Consider the following 23,749-nt stretch of genomic DNA (forward strand, 5'->3'; position numbering starts at 1 on the left):
GTTCGAATCCTGGCAGGGTCGCCATATGAAGTGTTCTCTTAGAAACACTTATGAATGAGTGTGCTGATAAACCCCTTACGTTATTTGATTTTCAAACAGATGAGCAGAACTGAATGTATTCAGATGTTTCTCTCTTTATTTATTCTGATCACCACTAAACTGACACAATATTTTTAGCGGAACGCAATCTGACTTTCAAAAATCCCTTCAAAAGAATGGCCCTCACTATCTATAAGCTATACCTTTCATGAATCACATACCTCACAGAAATCTTCATTACTCGAACTACTGCAATACAGCGACCGCCAATACTGCCAGCTAAATAAAAGATTCTAACTACTGAAGCCACTAACTACTGATAGGCATACTTAGCAAATGAAAGATTTTGATAGAGAACAAACAATGTGAAACTTCCTGGCAGATTAAAACTGTGTGCCCGACCGAGACTCGAACTCGGGACCTTTGCCTTTCGCGGGCAAGTGTTCTACCATCTGAGCTACCGACGCACGACTCACGCCCGGTACTCACAGCTTTACTTCTGCCAGTATCCGTCTCCTACCTTCCAAACTTTACAGAAGCTCTTTACTGTATTGTCATGTCTCCCAAAATTTCAGGTAAGTGTTGTGTCAGGAAATGTGTGTATGCTGCAGCTGTCATGCGTTTTTGCGGGAACACAGGGCCTAACACCAGATTATCACTCTTACCACACCAGACATTCACTGAGAACCTAACTAGGAACCTAGTTTTACTAGTGTCATGTGGGTTCTCCATTGCCCATGTATGAAAATTGAAGGTATTCATGATAGCATTGCATGTAAATGTAGCTTCATCTGTAAATGAAGCATTTTGCATTACATCTCTGTGTACAGCCAACCATTCACAAAATTGTTACCTGCTTACTGAGTCACCTGGATGCAGATGTTCCACATGCTGCACATGTAGTGCGTACAAGCTCTCAGAACATAATGTATGCCGCACTAACCTTTGTGGACTATCGACCTGATAGCTAATGCCCTGTTCTTTAGTCCGTTTTACCATTGCAATAATGTCGTCCGTTTCCTCAACTGACTGGATAGCTTCATGTTCTGATGTTACGTTTACACTGGGCAGTGTTCTAAATTCACATAATGTTTGAAAAATCTTTGAAAATGTCCCGACACAGGGAGTTCTTGGTTCAAAAAAATGGTTCAGATGGCTGTGAGCACTATGGGACTTAACTTCTGAGGTCATCAGTCCCCTAGAACTTAGAACTACTTAAACCTAACAAACCTAAAGACACCACATACATCCATGCCCGAGGCAGGATTCCAACCTGCGACCGTAGCGGTCGCGCGGTTCCGGACTGTAGCGCCTAGAACCGCTCGGCCACTCCGGCCGGCAGGGAGTTCTTCCGTCTCTGGTATTCTGTCATAGCCACACAGGCATTTCCATTTCCGTACCTGTATACAAAAAACGTTTCTGCATATTATGTACGGGTGAACGTCTTTGGCATGTTGGTATTCACCGACACAATGGACTTCCTCAATTAAGCAATACTCACACACGACTCGCACACAGCCTTACGAATGCTCCCTGTTCCATCCCACTGTGTACACTTGCAGCTGTCGCCTTGGTGTGGTATCACAGTGCTGCCATCTGTTGAAGCACCCCCACATCATTTTTAGGATGGATAAGTCAACTGTTCCATCATTTACCTGTCCGACACAGCGCCTACACAGCATTTCAGTATGTAATATTCACACTCGTCTTCATACTCATTTATGGATGTGTGTAGTCTTCAGTCCATTCCAGTTCCTTAATGATCGAAAATCGGACACATGTTCATAGGATATTTTGGTTTTATTTTCACTTGTAGAATCATCTTACAAGCTATGTCGCATTCCTCCTTGATCATCCTATATGACGAGAGGTGGGAAAACGTAATCCACCAAGGAACTATGTACTGTCATTCCTCATATCAACCATGGACTGTTCTGTGACACACACAGTATGGTTTTCGACAAGATTCAGGAGAAATACAGAGTAATTTTTGTGAACGAACATTCACCACCATTGTAAAACATAATGCACTGCGTTCTAGGGCATGTGTGTAATGTCAGTTCTACGGAAATAGCGTTTTGTGTATGTTACGATATTTGTGCAACATGAAACAAATTTTAGCAGGAAAAATACATGGAACAGGGTAACGATATAACTTCACGTAAATATGAAACATTACGAATTTGAATCGTTGAAAACTATATTGCATTAGAATTTCAGACGCTTTTTGTCCTTCCCCACAGGAGCTGGAGAAATTCATGTCCAAATTCAACGACGCTGGGCGCTTTTTGTGCGAGCTGCTGGAGGAAAAGAAAGGCACAGAGGTGGAACTGTACCACCCACTCATGCACACTGCTCTTCGTTCGGTTGTAGCCACTATTTTAGGCATCGACTTGGAGCGGATTTTACCAGGTCGGTTTCGGCAGGCTGAGGTGGTTGATCTAATGACGGATTTCGGAAAAACTTTATCGGTAAGTTAATGAAATATACTGTGACTTACGTTTACTTTTTCCATTGTTGACAGAACTGCAGGAACGCAGTTGTATGATAAACTGTGAGAATGAATTATCCTCAGACGGTAAATAAATCATCCGCAATTTTTTAAAGATAATCGCTTTCGAGGCTTCTAGCTTCATCTTGAGATGCACCTGTTCACATAAAGAATAAAGATAAGTCACCTCATATATAAAACTTTCGCTTTACTTATCGACAACGTGCTGACAACTGCCTTTTAGAATAATATGTGAGCAAGTTCAATATACAAGGCTATGACTTTTTTCTCACTCATAAACGTGAGATGCCGCTGGACTGTGACACATACACTGTCATTCTGAATGCATGTTTATTTAAGGCAAACTGTAAAAACAGCATTAGATAATAACACGTTTAAATTGCTCAATATCATTGTATACATGTTTCTTGCCTGTGGTTATAAGAAACTGAATTTTTGTGCGTACTTTTGGCTTGAAAATAAGTGAATTAATTAACCTCACAATCTATACCAGTGGCATTAAAACTGATAACACCACGAAGATGACGTGCTACAGACGCGATATTTAACCGACAGGAAGAATAAGCTGTGATATGCAAAGGATTAGCTTTTCAGATCATTTACACAAGATTGGCGCCGGTGGCGACACCTACAACGTGCTCACATGAGGAAAGTTTCCAACCGATTTCTCATACACAAACAGCAGTTGACCGGCGTTGCCTGGTGAAACGTTGTTGTGATGCCTCGTGTAAGGAGGAAAAATGCGTACCAACACGATTCCGCCTGTCGCGGTTGCGGTTTATCGTATCGCGACATTGCTGCGCGATGACAGGCATCTTATCCACATGGCTGTAAAACAGATCGTGCAGCCACGTCTCGATCCCTGAGTCAACAGATGGGAACGTTTGCAAGATAACAACGATCTGCACGAACAGTTCGACGTCGTTTGTAGCAGCATGGACTATCAGCTCGGAGACCATGACTGCGGTTACACTTGACGCTACATCACAGACAGGAGCCCCTGCGATGGTGTACTCAACGACAAACGTGGGTGCACGAATGTCAAAACGTCATTTTTTCGGATGAATCCAGGTTCTGTTTACACCATCATGATGGTCGCATCCGTGTTTGGCGACATCGCGGTGAACGCACATTGGAAGCGTGTATTCGTCATCGCCATACTGGCGTATCACCCGGCGTGACGGCGTGATGGTATGGGGTTCCATTGGTTACACATCTCGGTCACCTCTTGTTCGCACTGACGACACTTTGAACAGTGGACGTTACATTTCAGATGTGTTACGACCCGTGGCTCTACCCTTCATTCGATCTCTTTGAAACCCTACATTTCAGCAGGATAATGCACGACCGCATGTTGCAGGTCCTGTACGGGCCTTTCTGGATACAGAAAATGTTCGACTGCTCCCCTGGACAGCACATTCTCCAGATCTCTCACCAACTGAAAACGACTGGTCAATGTTGGCCGAGCAACTGGCTCTTCACAATACACCAGTCACTACTCTTGAAGAACTGTGGTATCGTGTTGAAGCTACATGGGCAGCTGTGCCTGTACACGCCATCCAAGTTCTGTTTGACTCAATGCCCAGGCATATCAAGGCCGTTATTACGGGCCGAGGTGGTTGTTCTAGGTACTGATTTCTCTGGATCTATTCACATAAACTGCGTGAAAATGTTATCACATGTCAGTTCTAGTATAATATATTTGTCCAATGAATACACGTTATCATCTGCATTTCTTCTTGGTGAAGCAGTTTTAACGGCCAGTAGTGTAAAAAGGTTAAGGAAGTTGTTAACACGTAACCAGCAAGAAATGTAGGTGGTTTACGAGTGTCGGTAGTAAGTAATGCAACAATTTTGCTTCTCTCGGCCAACTTCGGCTGAAAAAATTGCGGGATTTGTTTTGGAGTATTCCCTCTTCGTCCGCTACAATTTTATGAAGTTCCAATTGTTGTCGGCACTGCACGTAGCCTTCGAAGTGGGGTCTTTAACGGAGGTACGGTCTGAGCAGGAAGCGGTCCCTAAGTTTCTCTTGGCGGAAAATCAGAGCACTGCAAATATTCATAGCCGCTTGCAGAATGTGTACGGGAACCTGTCTGTGAACAAAAGAACCATGAGTCGTTGGGCCAAGTGACTCTCGTTGTAGCAACAAAGTTCTGCAAATGTGTCCGATATCCTAGGTGCTGGCCGGCCACACATAGCTGTGACTCCTGCAATGTTGGAACGAGTCGACACTCTAATTCGATCTGACCGATGGATCACAATCAAACACCTCGCTGCACAGCTGGACATCTGTCTTGTTAGTGCTGACTCACTCGTCCACCAGCTGGGGTACTCAAAGGTGTGTGCCTGATTTTTGTCTCGCCGCCTAACGAAAGACCATAAAGAGCAACAAAGCACCATTTGTGGGGAATTGGCTTGCTCGTTACGATGCTTATTGCGACAGTTTTTGTCGAACATCGTCACAGGTGCTGAAACATGGGTGCATCGCCACAAACCGCAAATAAAGTGGCAAACAATGGAGTGACACCACACCACCTCTCATCCGAAAAAAACTTCAAAGTGCCACTCTCAGCCGGCAAGATCAGATGACGGTCTTCTGGGACTCTGAAGGGGTTATTCTGCTTAATGTTTTGGTACCATGTGCCGTAGAATTTGAATCCACGCCAGACGTCATGGACGTCGAAGACCCCTAGAGGACTCTGCACCATCGCCCCGTAAGCTGTGTCGGCGCGCGCCTCCTGGTCCATTTTTAGTGTGAGGGCGCCACAGTGGAACACGTGGTTCCAGTGACCAATAGCGGCGTCCATGATAGAGTACTTAAGCGCCTGCCTCTCGCTCAGCCATTTCCCCCACCTCTTCTTGTTCCTCCAACATCTCCGCATCCTTTACATTGTCCGCAGGCATGATCCCCCCCATCCTCTGGTTTCCTGCTTCCTCTTCACTCCCCGCCCATTGGCACTGTAACCTTCCCTCTCTCCACCTCCACATCCTCCATATCCTTCATCAGGGCAATTTCCAGCGGCTCCCCCTCCCGGGTGACGAACTGCGCCGTGACAATTACCCTTCCTTCCAACTATAACCTGGCCTTGTTCCCCCCCCCCCCTCCCCAGGACCCCCTTTCTCCTCTCCCCTCCTTCTCCCAGTGCTCATTTTCCTTCTTCCCTCCCTCCTTAGACCCTGCACCCCATCCTTGTCTCTTTCCTTCCCACATCCCTCCCTACTTGGCCCTCTTCAGCGCGCCTCCCGTCCATCTCCCCCCTCTCTTCCCCTCTCTTTCCCTCCCTCCCTCTCTTCGTCCGGTCTCCCTCATCTCCTTGCGCCTGGCAGATCCTCCATTTTGATCATCGCCAGTGTGCCACGTCAGTGTTGTGTTTAGTGCTGTTTCTGCTGTGTGTCGAGAGGTGTGATTTTACTTGTGAGCTGGCCTTGTACTTAGTGTCACTGTCAATGTTTGTTATTTGCTACGCCATCCATCGATACTTTTATGCTTCGGTCATACTGTGCCTTGGGTTCTTTTAATTGTCCCAGTGTGTGGTTTTTTGTGTGTACTACTTTTTTACGGTTTTTATCTCCATTTTACAGTCGCCCTTTTTTTGTCTATTGTCTTCCATTATGTTCTACATTTTTTATATCTATGTTCACCATGTTTTCTCCTTTGTATATTTTTAAATGTCTTCTATTGTTTGTTCTATGTCTTTCGCCTGAAGAGTAGTGCATATGCTGCTTGCTGTTGCCAAACCGCCGCTATGGGGAATTGAAATACAATAAAGGAAAAAAAAGCTCAGCCCAGCCAGCCTGGCTAATCTCACGTACGTCTGTGGACACATCGCCTCGCGTTAGACAGCTTACTTACTTTCTTGTTCCGTGCACGAGTGGATGTGTTTGTTAGATTTCCTTGTGACTCCGTTGTTCGATCTTGTTGTTGATTGTTCTGTCCTTCGTTGGTCGTGTCAGTCCTTTCCCGTTGTGTTGTTATTCGCGGGCCTCTCCGTGGGTCCGGCTGCGTTTCCGTCAATTAAACCCCGTGACCGTTGCGGTCGGAGTAACAACAAATGTCCTCCCTCACTGTGCAATAATCAACTCAGAAGTGTACTGTGCTACCCTCAGGAAATTGAAGAAACGACTTCAGTGTCTTCGCCGCCACAAAACTGCAAAAGAACTTCTCCTTCCCTGTGATAATCGGTGGCTTCACACGCGCCTCCGCAACCGAGAGGACCTAAGGAAACTTCATTGGACTGTTCTTCCTCATCCACCCTACAGCCCGGATCTCGATCATTCCGAATTTGATCTCTTCAGCCCATTGAAGGACGCACTCTGCGGGAAAGTGTACGTCGATGATGGGGAGATTATTCACGCAGTAATACGTTGGCTGCTACGTCGACCTGTAAAGTGGTACCATGCGGGCATACAGGTCTTTCCAGTAAGGTGGCGTAAGGCTGTCGCACTGAACGGAGGTTATGTTGAAACATAGGGTTTTGTAGCTAAAATAGCGAGGAGTAATATGGTGTAATGGAATCCTAAATAAAACCAACCTGCTTTCAGAAGAAAAATGTATTGTATTTCTTATCGAAAGCCCCTCTTATATGTGCACTGGCTTATTGTAAAGATGTGGCCAGAACTGACCGTGTTAAAATCAAGTATAAAATCATTTGATTGCAGTCTGAGGCAAATTCAATCGTACTTACAATACTCTGACTTCTTTACATATGAAAATGTTATTACCTTCCCTGTAATTTCTTGTAATTTCCAGCATGCTACTGACTACATTGGTTTCACTTATAATCTACATTTTGCTACGAATTGTTTCTACTCGCGATAAACGACAGTGCCTAACGATGAAAGTATTTCTTACTGACATGAGAATCACACGTACCAAAAGCAGTTCATTATGCAAAGATCTGACAAGACAACTCCGAGTTCTAGTGGCGTAACAACGTAAAAGAGGCAACTTCTGTCATGCGACAAAAAATTCAGTTTGGTTGTCATTTGTTGCGCCACTTTCCTTCCATTATTGCTTCCTGATAGCAGTATTTCGAAGCACGAGCATCCTGCCGCAGGTATTGTGGAGTAATTGCTGTTATACTCCATTCGACTTCATTGGGTTTTCAGTTTATTGTTGAAGAAAGTGAAAACAAAGGTCGGCAGGTACACTTTCGCAAATTCTGGAACTGCAAGAACAGCAACCTATGTTTGATTTTCTGCAGCAGTGTGTGTGTTTGTGTATGTGGCAGGGAGGGGGGTGGTGGACGATGGGAGGGAGGCAACACTTACAAAGCAATGACGTCTCACAAAATCAAAAGATTTTTGGATGAAGAAATGAATAAAATTAATATACATAACCAAGAAAGTGAGTCGTACAAACTTTGTGATTTGTGAGACCAAGCATTAAATAAATTGTGGATTACATGCAGTAAACAGGTCCTGAGTGTGATGTTGCAGCGGTTAAACTAAAAATCATGATACGAAATCAAGTCAAACTCCGTTACGAAAATCGTAACTCACCATACACCGGATGAAAAAACTGGGAAACCTATTCGTGTTCGCGCTAATCTATGCCATAGCTCTTTTTAGTAGAATGGTTTACGCAATGGGTTCTCGTTCAAAGTTTCATAACCTAACGGAGAGTGGTATATGGACAAATGGGCTAGCAGACTGAAATGTGGTAGGTCTAGTTTTTCAAAAAAAGTATTTGATTGTTTTAAAGTCATCAGGTTAATTAAGAAAAAGTTAATTAGTCATTTGAGAGAAAATTGAAACGCCTCACGAAGAACCAGTGCTAGCTATGTAAATGAAGTGTGAAAAAATTCAATGGCTGGTTACCTTGCGCGTAAAAAGCTACATTACTGTGGTATTTAACAGTCAAACTGATTTCTTACACTCAAGAAGCTAACCAGGTCATTTCGAGAACCGAAGACGCCCGGAAAGCAAATGAGGTGTCAATAAGCTCATGGTCTCTGAGTGAAACTTGAAAATAAAGTAAAAAAGTGAAATAAAAACATCAAATATTTTGTGATATGATTTGTCTAAAAGTAAGAAACAATGTAGATCTGAAAGGTGCTAAAAATCATGTGCAGCACATTAGGTGCGTCAGATTTTTCTCTACTCTATATTAGCTCTAATTTTTATACAACAGGACTAATCCTATGGAGCACTGCCACTTGCGACCCCTACAAACAAAAACAAACCGATCCATCATCAGCTATTGCCATCGTCACTACACTTAACCCCCCCCTCCCCGCCTAAGAAAACTGTGATAGTTAAAAGGGGAAACCGTTCGAACGCCAATCGTTAAGGGCAATAGGAATGAGTCATATGCGATCCCAATAACCATGAAACAAGGATTTTTATTGTTGTTATTATATCCATTCATTGTCCTGTACGTATTAGTGCACATAACCGCGGAAGGTGATCAGTGATGTAATGGAGAGACGGGGGATCAAGAAAGGCACTGTGGAGGTACCCTGCGAAGATTCGTCGCTAATGGGACGACTGGACAGGAGTACCCTGCGCGGTGACAACGCGCTTCCACAAGCCGAGAACCGTGCACGGACTGTTGTGAAAGAGTTATTCTAAAGCCTGGCCTCAAAACCAAATGAGTGCATGCGTCTTGGAACAGGGTAGTGTGAAGTCTAGGCGACAGCAGGGACGCCGGGGTAACCGTCGATGGAGGGGAACAGGGGCAACAGACCACAATGCACTCGATGTGAAGCCACCAAGCTTCCTGTTTCAGAGGGCACGTAAGACAATACGCTAACTGTGAGTTTTGGGTATTAGAATTTAATTTAGGGGCGACTAGACAATTCAACAAGAACCACAAACAACAGGATTAGCGTTGGCACAACTTAATTAATAGCCTCTAGCCCCTTAATGTTACATCAGTTCCCGTTGCCACCTGGCCATGGTTGATTGGCTAATGAAGATGGGTGCCTTCAATAACTGCTTACACAACATTACTGATTTATGTAATTTATTAATAATAGTTCACCAAAAAAAGTCTTAAGGTACTTCATACAAAGACTGGTTAAATAAATTTTCCTTTGATTAATCGGTTAATAAATTCTCAACCAATAACAGTAGCAAACAACATCACTTACAAATAAAAACTTACAGAATAGTAATGGCAGAATGGTACCTTACAAACTTCAAAATTCACTTCCATTTAACACGCAGATGTAAAAACATACCCAAAACTCACAGTTGGCATATTTATCAAATTCCAGTATTTACAACCCGCTGAACTACAGCGTAGAACTGACAATTTCAAATCTGTCCAACGAGTAATCCTGTTAACAGAAAATAATGTTCACAAATAAGATATATACACTCCTGGAAATTGAAATAAGAACACCGTGAATTCATTGTCCCAGGAAGGGGAAACTTTATTTACACATTCCTGGGGTCAGATACATCACATGATCACACTGACAGAACCACAGGCACATAGACACAGGCAACAGAGCATGCACAATGTCGGCACTAGTACAGTGTATATCCACCTTTCGCAGCAATGCAGGCTGCTATTCTCCCATGGAGATGATCGTGGAGATGCTGGATGTAGTCCTGTGGAACGGCTTGCCATGCCATTTCCACCTAGCGCCTCAGTTGGACCAGCGTTCGTGCTGGACGTGCAGACCGCGTGAGACGACGCTTCATCCAGTCCCAAACATGCTCAATGGGCGACAGATCCGGAGATCTTGCTGGCCAGGGTAGTTGACTTACACCTTCTAGAGCACGTTGGGTGGCACGGGATACATGCGGACGTGCATTGTCCTGTTGGAACAGCAAGTTCCCTTGCCGGTCTAGGAATGGTAGAACGATGGGTTCGATGACGGTTTGGATGTACCGTGCACTATTCAGTGTCCCCTCGACGATCACCAGAGGTGTACGGCCAGTGTAGGAGATCGTTACCCACACCATGATGCCGGTTGTTGGCCCTGTGTGCCTCGGTCGTATGCAGTCCTGATTGTGGCGCTCACTTGCACGGCGCCAAACACGCATACGACCATCATTGGCACCAAGGCAGAAGTGACTCTCATCGATCAAGACGACACGTCTCCATTCGTCCCTCCATTCACGCCTGTCGCGACACCACTGGAGGCGGGCTGCATGATGTTGGGGCGTGAGCGGAAGACGGCCTAACGGTGTGCGGGACCGTAGCACTGCGTAGGATCCTACGGTCTTGGCGTGCATCCGTGCGTCGCTGCGGTCCGGTCCCAGGTCGACGGGCACGTACACCTTCCGCCGACCACTGGCGACAACATCGATGTACTGTGGAGACCTCACGCCCCACGTGTTGAGCAATTCGGCGGTACGTCCACCCGGCCTCCCGCATGCCCACTATACGCCCTCGCTCAAAGTCCGTCAACTGCACATACGGTTCACGTCCACGCTGTCGCGGCATGCTACCAGTGTTAAATACTGCGATGGAGCTCCGTATGCCACGGCAAACTGACTGACACTGACGGCGGCGGTGCACAAATTTTGCGTAGCTAGCGCCATTCGACGGCCAACACCGCGGTTCCTGGTGTGTCCGCTGTGCCGTGCGTGTGATCATTGCTTGTACAGCCCTCTCGCAGTGACCGGAGCAAGTATGGTGGGTCTGACACACCGGTCTCAATGTGTTCTTTTTTCCATTTCCAGGAGTGTAATAACTTTATGACATCGCCCATCCGGCATTGGCCACACTTTTGCACAGTCGTAAATTCAGTTGAAAAGTGACAGTGACTGCTTAATCTACTAACACCGCAGAAGTCACTGAAGGTTAATACACGTGCCGTATTCCACTGCTTTCTTCTCCGATATGACGACATCCTTATTGTGGCCGAACATGCTACAGCACAGCGTGTTCAGGTCAGACCCACGCTGTCTTGTTTATCTGCCGTGGCAAAACACCCACAAACGACATCGGCCACAGCTCGCCGTAAATTGCGTCCATACAACTGCAGAGCCCATGGCTTATCGTTCCACAGCAGCGTTGAATTCCCAAGCGTCTCGGTTGCACCATCAGTTCATTACCACAGAATGCCAAAATTATTAATGCACAATTCGGACCATCCCGACCCTAACACTCTGCCGTCCCGTTTTTTTCGTCGGTACTCTCTAAGCCTCCACTCTTCCTCGCCAGAGGGCCACTCGTCGCCAACTCGACTGTCAGAGCAAAGTGGCGAAGTAGCCCGTCCTGTATAATGAAACCGACGATTGCATAGGAATTTACTGTTAACAACGACATACCATAGTGCTGGCTCATTCGATGATAAAAAAAATCGTCTTATTGTTAACGTCTGAAAGCTGTATCTCCGTATGTTTGCAAGACGTGTACAATGAAAGAAAGGCTAGAAGTCATTCACATGGACACGATGGGAAACCAGAAGATATAAGTTATGATGTGCTACAATAATGGGGAGATAAGTGCTGTATCCATCGGTGGCTGGAGAGAAGCTGGTCGTTGGACAACCAAGACACTGCATATTAATTTCAGCAACTTTGAACTACTTAAACCTAACTAACCTTAGGACATCACACACATCCACGCCCGAGGCAGGATTCGAACCTGCGACCATAGCAGTCGCGCGGTTCCGGACTGAAGCGCCTAGAACCGCTCGGCCACCGTGGACGGCTTGGCCATTTCCATACGGCACTTACTGTCAAAGTTTAATTGAATTATATTCCCATCGAAAAGCTGTACTCCTATCGTATTAATTTCAATTTTGATTACGTCATTACATTTATGACTGAGCCTTTTCAACAAAGTAATTTTGACTAACAACTGCCTGAACATGGAGAATTAGTTCTCTGAAACCGATAGTAATAATAGTAAAATGCATGTAGCAAATACAGAAGTTTACTTACAGCATTTAACAACTAACGTAGACATGCAGCAACACGGAAAAGCGTATAAAATTACTTTCTCTCACAAGCTTCTTGTGAACTGACTTTGATGTTGGTTGGTTGTTGATTCTGATAAGAATAATCCTATCACCAAACTTATCACAGTAATTTAGTGTTTTCCCTACTCCGTATTCACAATGAACCCGACTACCACTATTCCGTTTGTTGCCACTGTTGATACCACCCTGTATCCATTTGACTGGAAATCATTACGACCTTTCTGTTACACTTCACCGAAACCTGCTGTATCTAAATCGATTACTAGCATCCCTGCCACATTCATTCCTCTGAAACTCCATGCTCGGACTCGTAGGATGTTAATGTTTCTATGTTTTTCAGCGTTTTCTGATGGTCGCCTCTCCCTTAGCAGTGCCCTTCCAGGGATACAAATAGAGAACTGACATAGTACCTTTTTTTCGATAAAGAGATCCTCATGAACCTTTCTTCAATTTCACGTCACAGGATAGTGGAATGTAATCTAGATCTAGTTAATCATTCTCTAAGAGAACCCAGAGAGAAAATGTATAGATACCAAGGGTTACGAATAATAGAATTTAGCAGTAGTAACAATAAAAACCTGGAACTCAATTGCATGATTGAAACTGGTAAGTGGTGAAGGCAAGCTGCTAAGAGAGCCGAAAAGTTGAATAACATAAAAAACAGCGTTTCTACATTTCTTATTTTCTGCTTGTGGTGCTCTCCATTAGTTAGCAGTGGACATGCAGAAACCAGATGTACTTCATAAAAATTTATTCATGAAGATCATTTCAATGCTTAAAATGGGCGACAGTTGGAGAAAGAGAGAAAGTAAACTATATACAAGAGGGGCTATCGAACATTTTAAAATAGCTGACTGAATTACATTGCAAGGAGTTAATAAACAATAAATCAATAGAATGAAGTGTCAAACTATGAATATACTGCAGTTAATCATAATGGAAACATGTAGGATGTATTTTCATAGATATGTATCACAAATAGTTACACACTACTTTGTGCAAAATAATTCTTATGGCAAAGGAGATAATACAAAAGCCAGTTACTTTTGGGGACACTTATCCGTTGTTAAGTGCTATTTCCTGCTGGGGGAAAATTGATTAACATTCGTAAATAAAAAGAGAAATAAACTGCACTAAAACATAAGAAATAATAAATATATTACGAGTTTTACACACAAGGATGTTGCAGAACCTTTGAATCAATAGATATTTTTTTTAATTATAAAATGTTTGATTGATTTTTCCACGAAATACAAAATGAAAATTAATTAACTCATACAAAATAAATAACTTTGTAAGATGTAGTTCATGAAAAAGAAACAGATATTTAGAACTCCAGGCATCATATCACTACATCAGCAAAATTGTATTTCATTACATAATTTAGAAAATTTGTTACACTAACACTGGATTTTAATATAAATCTATACTGAAACATCTTCAGATGACTTTTATATTATGATTTATGTAATTATTATATTTATTCGATTGTGATTCTTTAATTGTAAAATTTAGTGAAATATATTCTTTTTTGAAGAACCTGAGTGTAGTATTCCCCTTCAGTTTCTCTTATTTAGATACAAAAACATCCATGTGTTATTTGTTTAGCACTCCCACTAGTACCAGTAAATTTACATGATCACTTAAATGTATGTGTTTGATGCAAATATTATTATTTTTTCTGTTTATGATCGACATAGTGCCAGTCCACCAATTACAACTTTTTAATATTTTGTCATACATACAGATAAATTGCAGCATCTCATGAATCACAAAGATTAACTTTGTAATTTCGTGTATTGAAGGTGATATACAATGTGATTATATTGAATAAATGTTAATACAACAAAATAACTAATTATAAGTCTACTGCATAAATGTATCACACATCACTTGAATTACCAATTTCATTGGTCTATATATGGTTAATTTAAAAAAATCAAGTACAGAATCTGAGAAACCTCAAATAGACATCATGACTACATATCACTTAATTTAAACGAGTACCTTGTTGTTACCCAGTTTTAACCAAAATAAAAGCTATTGAAGTACTATGACATGGGAAAAACAGTGGCATCTTTGTCAGCATATCACGTACATATGATAGTCTGTATCTATATTCTATACATGATATTCTGATTATGATGCAAAGATCCTTTGGGCATGCATGTGTGCCCAAAGGCGCAGGCACTATGGCGACCACAGCCGTTATGATGCACATCAAATCAATTGGCAATTGCGAGTAAAGACTACCATCAGCTGTAGAATGATATGACGACCATGAAAATTTTTGCCAGACCAGGACTCGAACAGGGATTTTCCACTTATCGTGAGCAGCCACCTTACCATTTGGCTCTCCACGCATGACTCATGGCCAGACTGAAGTTTCCATATGTCATCAACTATGTGTCATACAGCCACTACATATATTCCCATACAGGTCAGATCGCATTTGTCTGCCAGTACCAGGCAAATGATTTTCAAGACTGTAAGGGAATATACATAATAGATGTACAAGTACAGTTTGTAGATGCGTGGTTGACGATATATGGTTGTCATACCATTCTACAGCTGATGGCAGCCGTTATTCGCAATTGCGAATTCATTTGATGTGTACCTTCTATATCGTTATTTCCATAATATTTATTTGTTTCCACAAACTATTCTGTATCATTACATAATTCTCTGGCAAGTAGAATATGATTTTCAATTATGTTTCATACGCAGTTACACATTTTATTATGATAGCTGTTAATAGATTATATTTCTATTCCGTTTCTTACTTCCTGTAATACTGAACATTTCAGACATTTTCATTTGAACATTGAAGTTATGAGAATCATTAATCACTTGAAGCTATAATTCTTTGCCTGGTAACTTATATGTAATATGGTTGGCTAATCTCATATATATTTCATAATACTAAATCTCTTGTACATTCATCAACAGGCAATTATATTCCGTCCATGGACAACAATCAACATGATGAGGTGGATGACTGCAGAAGGTCGGAAAATGAAAAGGTTTATTACTGTTCTCAAATTCATAGCTGATCGTGGCATTACCTTGGCTAGTAAAAATCTAGATGGTCTAAAGGCCAGTGATAGAACACTCCTCACCTTTCTTCTTAAGGAAGAACATTCAGGGTCGATATTTACTGACAAGGAATTTCGTGATGAAGTGAGTACACTACTTCCTGAGATTTAAATAAATTTTCCAGAATATTATATGTGTCACATGTGTAAATAAGGTTTTCAGAATTGTTATAGGTGTTACATGATTGGCTCCTTGATGTCAAGATTATACATTATTTATCATCTAGGGAAGAGAACTAGATATCAAAAATTGTCTTTGATACACTTGTAACCACAGAATTTCGGAAAAGCTAAGGCATGTTGCTTGTAAAGTTCAATTATTTTTATTAGTTATGAAATAATAGCACATGACTTTGGCATTTGAAGTGAATTTCATTAACAAAGAGATTACATATGCTAGAGGCAGGGATGTCAACACAGCACATTATAACAATTTTTTACCTAAAATATTCTATGTGTACAATAGCTATTCAGTTATTTACATTGTATAAAGTATGATTAGAAAGCATCACTATGATTAAGACAGGGAAACAATAACATGTCCAGTATCTTAATAAAAATCTTTCAGGATCATTTTAAAGCAGTTATTTATTGTTTCTGTAAAGCAAACAGTACATTGACAGGCAAACTATGTTGGAAGGCTATTATGCATTTTATTACCAGCAAGTGCATACAATATGCTGTAGACAAGAATACATGAATGCAAGCACTGTGGATGATAATAGCACATTTTCAGGCAGTATGAATGAAGGCTGTGGGCGACGAAACTGGTCGAGACCAGTTGTAGCAGAACACATAACAATCAGCTGTTAGTCCCACATGCTCATCGCGAAGTCCTGTGTGACCTCTGAGCAAACACTGAACTGCTTCATTTCAGGCTTAGAAATGGGGTTCTTCGCATGAAGGCACCAATGTGTTCACACTCGGGACAGGAAATTTCCCCCAGCATCATGAGAGTGTGTTCAGGCATTTGAATGACCAGCTGTGGTTCTTCATCTCGCCAGTCGAATACCACAGGTCAACGATGGAAAAACTCATTGAACTATTTTTTTACAATTAACACTCGATAGTTGAAAAATACATTTTTGGAGATTTTAATTGAAAAATATTCCATATAATATTTCTGTTAGTAAATTTGAAGTTGCGGTGGAAGAAGTTTCTCTGGTTAGTAAGTATCGTAACTGGTATGTCAAACTGTTCGGCTCTTCTTCTTTTTGGACGAGGACATCTACGTCTTCTTATGTACTCTGCAAAACAGTATGAAGTACACCCACTGTACCAACTATTAGAGTTTTTTCCTGTTCCATTCATTTATAGAGTGTGGCAAGAATGATTGTTTAAACGCCTCTGTCCTTGCTGTAATGGATCTAATCTTTTCCTCATGATTCCTATGGGAGCGATATTTAGGGGGTTGTGGATAGTGCCTACAGTCAACGCTTAGAGTCGGGTCTTGAAATTCTTTCAGTAGGCTCTCTCAGAGTAGTTTGTCTGTCATCAAGAGTCGCTCAGTTCAGTTTCTTCAGGATCTTTGCGACACTCTCCCACAGATCAAACAAACCTGTGTCCATTAGTGCTGCCCTTCTCTGGATTATCGATTATCAAAGGTACCTATTACTAGACAAAAATTGGTCCAATGGAAACGTTGTCAAAACTTTACCAACAGGTATAGAATATTTCAGATATCTCTAAGAAACGTCCTTATCTACGGGAAATAAAACTGAAAAATGATGTTCGATTCCTGGTTTTAATCAATCATGACAATGAATGAGCGGGAGGCTTGAGTACCATTCAAAGGTGTTACTAAAGAGCTCTTAGAGAAGGAAAAGGACCTGCATTGTACACAGACAGAAAAACAAATTGCAGATGTACGCTACTGGCCATTAAAATTGCTACACCAAGAAGAAAGGCAGACCATAAACGGGTATTCATTGGGCAAATATATTATAGTAGAACTGACATGTGATTATATTTTCATACAATTTGGGTGCATACATCCTGAGAAATCAGTACGCAGAACAACCACCTCTGGCTGTAATAACGGCCTTGATACGCCTCGGTATTGAGTCAAACAGAGCTTGGATGGCGTGTACAGGTACAGCTGCCCATGCAGCTTCAACACGATATCACAGTTCATCAGGAGTAGTGACTGGCGTATTGTGACGAGCCAGTTGCTCGCCCACCATTGACCAGACGTTTTCAATTGGAGAGAGAGATCTGGAGAATGTGCTGGCCATGGCAGCAGTCGAACATTTCCGTATCCAGAAAGATCCGTACAGGACCTGCAACATGCGGTCGTGCATTATCCTTCTGAAATGTAGGGTTTCGCAGGGATCGAGTGAAGGGTGGAGCCACGGGTCGTAATACATCTGAAATGTAACGTCGACTGTTCAAAGTGCCGTCGATGCGAACAAGAGGTGACCGAGACGTGTAACCAATGGCACCCCATACCATCACGCCGGGTGATACGCCAGTATGGCGATGACGAATACACGCTTCCAATGTGCGTTCACCGCGATGTCGCCAAACACGGATGCTACCATCATGATGCTGTAAACAGAACCTGGATATTCATCCGAAAAAATGTCGTTTTTCCATTCGTGCACCCAGGTTCGTCGTTGAGTACACCATCGCATGCACTCCTGTCTGTGATGCAACTTCACGGGTAGCCGCAGCCATGGTCTCCGAGCTGATAGTTCATGCTGCTGCAAACGTCGTCGAACTATTCGTGCAGATGGTTGTTGTCTTGCAAACGTCCCCTTCTGTTGATTCAGGGATCGAGGCGTGGCTGCACGATCCGTTACAGCCATGTGGATAATATGCCGGCCATCTCCACTGCTAGTGATACGAGGCCGTTAGGATTCAGGACGGCGTTCCGTATTACCCTCCTGAACCCACCGATTCCATATTCGGCTAAGAGTCATTGGATCTCGACCAGCGCGAGCAGCAATGTCGCGATACGATAAACCGCAATCGCGACAGGCTACAATCCGACATTTATCAAAGTCGGAAACATGATGGTACGTATTTCTCCTCATTACACGAGGCATCACAACAACGTTTCACCTGGCAACGCCGGTCAACTGCTGTTTGTGTATGAGAAATCTGTTGGAAACTTTCCTCGTGTCAGCACGTTGTCGGTGTCACCACCGGCGCCAACCTTGTGTGAACGCTCTGTAAAGCTAATCATTTGTATATCAGAGCATCTCCTTCCTGTCGATTAAATATCGCGCCTGTAGCACGTCATCTTCGTGGTGTAGCAATTTTAATGGATGGCCAGTAGTGCACATCTGCAAGATGATGTCTACTCAAATTCCGTGGCAGTCACATAAGAGTGGTGCTATTGGTACCACTAGGAGAGTGCAAATTAGGTTTGCTTTTAGTACAAGCTGTGCCGGCAGTGGGCGTTAGTTACCTTTGAGGTAGGACATGGTAAGTTGATGTTAGCCAAGAAAGCCTTTAAGACGACAAGGACACCATTATCAACACCTCATTGAGTTTGAACGTGTTCGCGTAACTGGGGTACTAGAAGCTGGTTGTTCCTTCTGCGATAATGCAGAAAGACTTCACAGGAACGTAGCCACTGTACACGACAGCTGGCAGCGGTGGTCACGTGAAAGTACGGTCGCAGGAAGACCGGGATCTGAACGGTCACGTGGCACTACCGAGAAGTCAGCCTGTGGCAACGGCTCATCTCGCGCTTGCATGACCCTGTGATCTTGCAATGCTAATCAGTGAAACTTGTTACCTAGGCAAATATATTTCCGAAGTTTCATTACCGTAATTAGTTTTTGGTGTTGTGAGTTTTTTTCGGCCAGTATGTTTACACTGTAGCCAACATCTTAAGAAGTTCCGGGAACTTAATGTGGCTGATGAGCGCTTTCAATCACTGTTTGAACAGTCACCTTGAATGTTTCCCTGAACGTTTGGGTGGTGTCAATGAAGTCATGGAAAGGCGATGTCAGGGCCGCTGTACGATTTAATGTTGGGAGACTGCAACTGCTCTCTTGCCGAGATGTACAGCAGGCAGTCTACTAGAGAAAACGCTGTCTTAGATATTTAAATGGGACGCGAGAACGGAAACAGAATCCATTTGCTCTGCCTGTCCTGAAATCAGTTAACTGTGGTATACGCTGAGGTGATAAAAGTCATGGGATACCTCCTAATATCGTGTCGGGTCTACTTTTACCCGGCGTAGTGCAACTACTCGACGTGGCATGGACTCAAAGACCCACCCACACGAAGTGCACCAACTGACCCCTCGATTATGTCTCATGAGGTTCAACTATGGTGATCTGGATGGAAGAATCTTTCGCTAGAATTGCCCAGAATATTCTTCAAACCAGTCGCGAACAATTGTGGCCCCACGACATGGCGCGCTGTCATCCATCAAAATTCTATCGTTGTTCCAGAACAAATAGTATCCAAAAAGCGCAACATAACCTTTTCCAGTCAATGATCAGTTCAGTTGGATCAGAGGACCAGTCCACGCCACGTAAACACAGCCCCCACCATTACTGAACAAACACCTGCTAGCACAGTGCCTTGTTGACGACCTGGCTTCATGACTTCTTGGGATCTGCGCCACACTCAAACCCTACCATCAGCTGTTGCCTACCGAAAATGGGACTCTCCCGGCCAGGCCACGGTTGTCCCGTCGTCTATGGTCCAGCCTATATGGCTAAGACCGAAGGAGAGGCGCTTCAGGCGATGTCATGTTGTTCACAAAGTCACTCACGTCGATCGTCCTTTGCTGTAATCCATTAACGCCAAATTTCGCCGCACTGTCCTGACGGACACGTTCGTCGTACGTCCCACATTGACTTCTGCAGTTATTTCAAGCACACTACTTGTCTGTTAGCACTGAAAATTCTTTGTAAATTCCAGTGCTCTCGGTCGTTAAGTGAAGACCACCGGCCATTACGTCGTTCATGATGAGAGGTAATGACTGAAATTTGGTATTCTCGGCACACTCTTCAGACTACAGACACCGGAATATTGAATTACTTAAAGATTTCCGAAACTGAATGTCCGATTGGTCTAGCTCCTACCACTATTCCACGTTCAACGTCTGTTAGTTACCTGTGTACGGCCGTAATCATGTGGAAACCTTTCCACATGAATCACCAGGGTGCGGCTGACAGCTCCGCTAATGCACTGCCCTTTTGTACCTTACGTGCGCGATACTGCAGCCATCGGTATATGATACCGCTGTCACACGGCGTTTGTCATCTCAATGTACGTTCTTCCTCCTACTAATCAAGACTGACATAACAGCCAATACGTTGCCAGCACGATTCCCTGGGCACGAACCGGAAAGAAGGAAGGAAGATAGAGTTTCATGTCCCGTCGACGTCGAGGTCAATAGAGGTGGGGCACAAGATCGGGTGGTGTCAAGGATGGGGAAGGAAATCGACCGCACCCATTCAAAGAAAGCGTCCCGGCATTTTCTTGGGGCGTTTTAGTAACATCGCGGATAACCTAAATCTGGAAGACCAGATATGGGTTTGAACCGTCATTCTCCGAGATGCGAGTCCATTTTGGTAACCACTGCTCTCTACCTCGCTCGGTGGGCAGGAACCACGGACCGATTGGAGGGGGGGGGGGGGCGGGGGGGCGGAGGTGGTGCTGGGTGCGGACCACGCACCGAGCACCGTCTATGAGGGAGAGGGTTTGAAATGTAAGCCCTGCGTTAGCTCGTAGGCAACCAGTTCGTCGGCTGAACCGATGATGGCGATGTGGTCGCTTGGCAACATATTGTGCCTGTAGGACACTTACACCCTGCCTTTCCCCTGTAAACCAAATCGTCTTGAAACATTCACCTAATTTTCTAGGTTGCAGTGTGGTCATCTTGTATTGCGAATTTTAACCGTTTTTTTGAGCAGCAGTTGGCACCGCAGTGACACCACGAACTGTTATAAATCAGTTGCTTCAAAGATAGCTCCGAGCCACATATCCTATAGCGTACATTCCACAGATTTGTACACAGTATTTTCATTGGGGAAGGAATGCAGTGGGGAAGTCAGTGGGCAGTCGAGTGAGATCCTCTCCTGGGAATGCAAAAATCTGTAGTAGAAAAAAGTCGATAGTGGAGTAAGATCGTAAGATCTGTGCCCTTCAGGTGCAGTTCCAACGCGTAAAGGAGGGACTAGATAAGTTGAGGAGGTTGAAGGGTCGTGAGGACTGGGAACTAGCAGTTGGCAAGAAGGCACCTAGGAGGAGGAGATATTGAGACAGTTATAGTTTCCGTGTATGCAATAGATCTGACCAATTGTCAGAGTGGAGCGGGAGGAGCCTCGTGTAGCTGTAGGTGTAGTCAACATACAGCAGTCGTCAACAGTTAGGAGGTCTAGGTCACTTGCAAAGTCTAACAGAAAGAAGAAGGTTCTGCTTCTACGTAGTTCTCAGGGCAAAGGTGTGGGCCAGCTGTTGCAGGAAGTGTTGGGGAATGAGTACCAGGTCACCAGCATTGTGAAGCCTAGAGCAGGGTGGGCTCAAGTGACTGACAGCGTAGGGGAATTACGTAGATTTTACGAAGGAGGATCAGGTAGTGATAGTAGGTGGAGCAGGTAACAGTCTTGATAGGGATGGGTAATATGATGTAGGTGGTGACATGGTAAAGATAGCTACTCAAACTGGTGGCACTAATGTGCATTTCACGCAACTGTTTCAGCGTCATGATCGGCCTCACCTTAATGCAGCTGTTTGACACGTTTACATTGGGCTGGAGAAGGTGCTGACGGCAGAGGGCATGGGTCACATTTCAGTGGTGCCAGTTGGGACTTTCAGCAGATCGGGTTTCACTAGGCAGGGCCTGCACCTCAACAGGTGTGAGAAGGGGAGGCTGGCAAAGCTTACAGACGACAGTGTAGTGGGTGGTGGTGGGATCACTCATGGAAAAATTCCTGTAGTAGTTAGTGTTAGAGATGCACCGTTTTTAGACTGAAGTCAGCTGATAAGTATACCTGCTTCAAGGAAGTCCCTCTAAGTAAGGGCTCTCCTACAGAGGATGTCATGTTTCCAAGTAGAGAAGGAATTAGCATATTTTATCAAAATATAAAAGGTATTAGAGACAAAAGTTAGTGAACTGCTTATAGATGCTGACTCTGAAATTATTGGTATGTCGGAGCACCACGTAATTTGACAATTCAGAGGCTTCCTTTACCAGGATACAGATTGGATGACTGTTTTTCAAGGAGTTCCTTGCAGTGTGGAGGAGTGAGCATGTATGTAAAAAAACATGATTCCCTTTGAGTCCATAGACGTGTCGCGGTACTGCACTGAACAGATATTTGAATGTTGTGCTGGGGCAGTTGAATTTAGTGAAACGAAACTTCTAATTTTTATGGTTTATATGTCCCCTAACTCTGACTTTAGAGCACTTCTGTTCAAGCTAGAGAGGCCGCTTGATTCGCTTTATAGGAAGTACCAGAAATTAGTTATGTATGGTGAATTCAATATTAATTTTATATGACTGTGCAAGAAAAAGGATGTTGGTAGATCTCCAGAATTCATTTTATCTGATGCAGACTGTGGTGTTTTCAACTAGGGTGCTGGGAAACAGTAGCACAGCCATAGACAATATTTTTATTCATTCTTCATTACTAGATGGACATTCTGTTCGTAAAAGGGTGAATGGCCTTTCAGACGATGATGCACAAATTTTAACAGTAAAAGGCTTTTGTACTCAAACAAATGTCATATATAATTACAAACTATGTATGAAAGATGGTCCAACAGCAATTGAAAGTTTTTTAAACCTTGTCAAGGAACATGAGTGGCAGGATGTTTGTAGTGCCGATAACATAGATGATACATAAAATGCTTTCCTTAACACATTTCTCATGCTCTTTGAGAGTTACTTTCCATTAGAATGTTCTAAATGGGGTACTTGCAGTAATAGGCAGCCTGGGTAGCTGACTAGTGTGATGAGGATATCATGTAGAACAAAGTGGGAATTATACCAAAATGTTAGAGGTCGTCACAATCAAGCTACGGTAGCCCGTTACAAACAGTACTGTAAGCTGCTTAAAAATGTTATTAGGAAGGCAAATAGTATGTGGTATGCAAATAGAATAGCTAATTCATAGGATAAAATTAAAATTCTATGGTCAATTGTGAAGGAAGTGTCTGGTAAGCCACACAAGGTCGACGACATGAAGGCAGTTTGTAGTAAAAGGATTCTTACGGATATGATGGAGTGCCTAACAGAATATTAA

At 43.4% G+C, this 23,749-nt stretch overlaps 1 protein-coding gene across 1 annotated transcript in view; it reads left to right on the forward strand.

Moving 5' to 3' along the window:
* The window catches only part of LOC126273428 (cytochrome P450 4C1-like), a 109,173-nt gene that overhangs the window by 46,331 nt on the left and 39,093 nt on the right, over positions 1-23,749 (forward strand). Inside the window, exon 3 of the mRNA XM_049976979.1 lies at positions 2,283-2,510. Within this exon, the coding sequence (XP_049832936.1) occupies positions 2,283-2,510 (228 nt within the window). The remainder of the gene's footprint in view (positions 1-2,282; positions 2,511-23,749) is intronic.

This window comes from Schistocerca gregaria, chromosome 5 (assembly GCF_023897955.1).
Source record: "Schistocerca gregaria isolate iqSchGreg1 chromosome 5, iqSchGreg1.2, whole genome shotgun sequence".
NCBI lineage: Eukaryota > Metazoa > Arthropoda > Insecta > Orthoptera > Acrididae > Schistocerca > Schistocerca gregaria.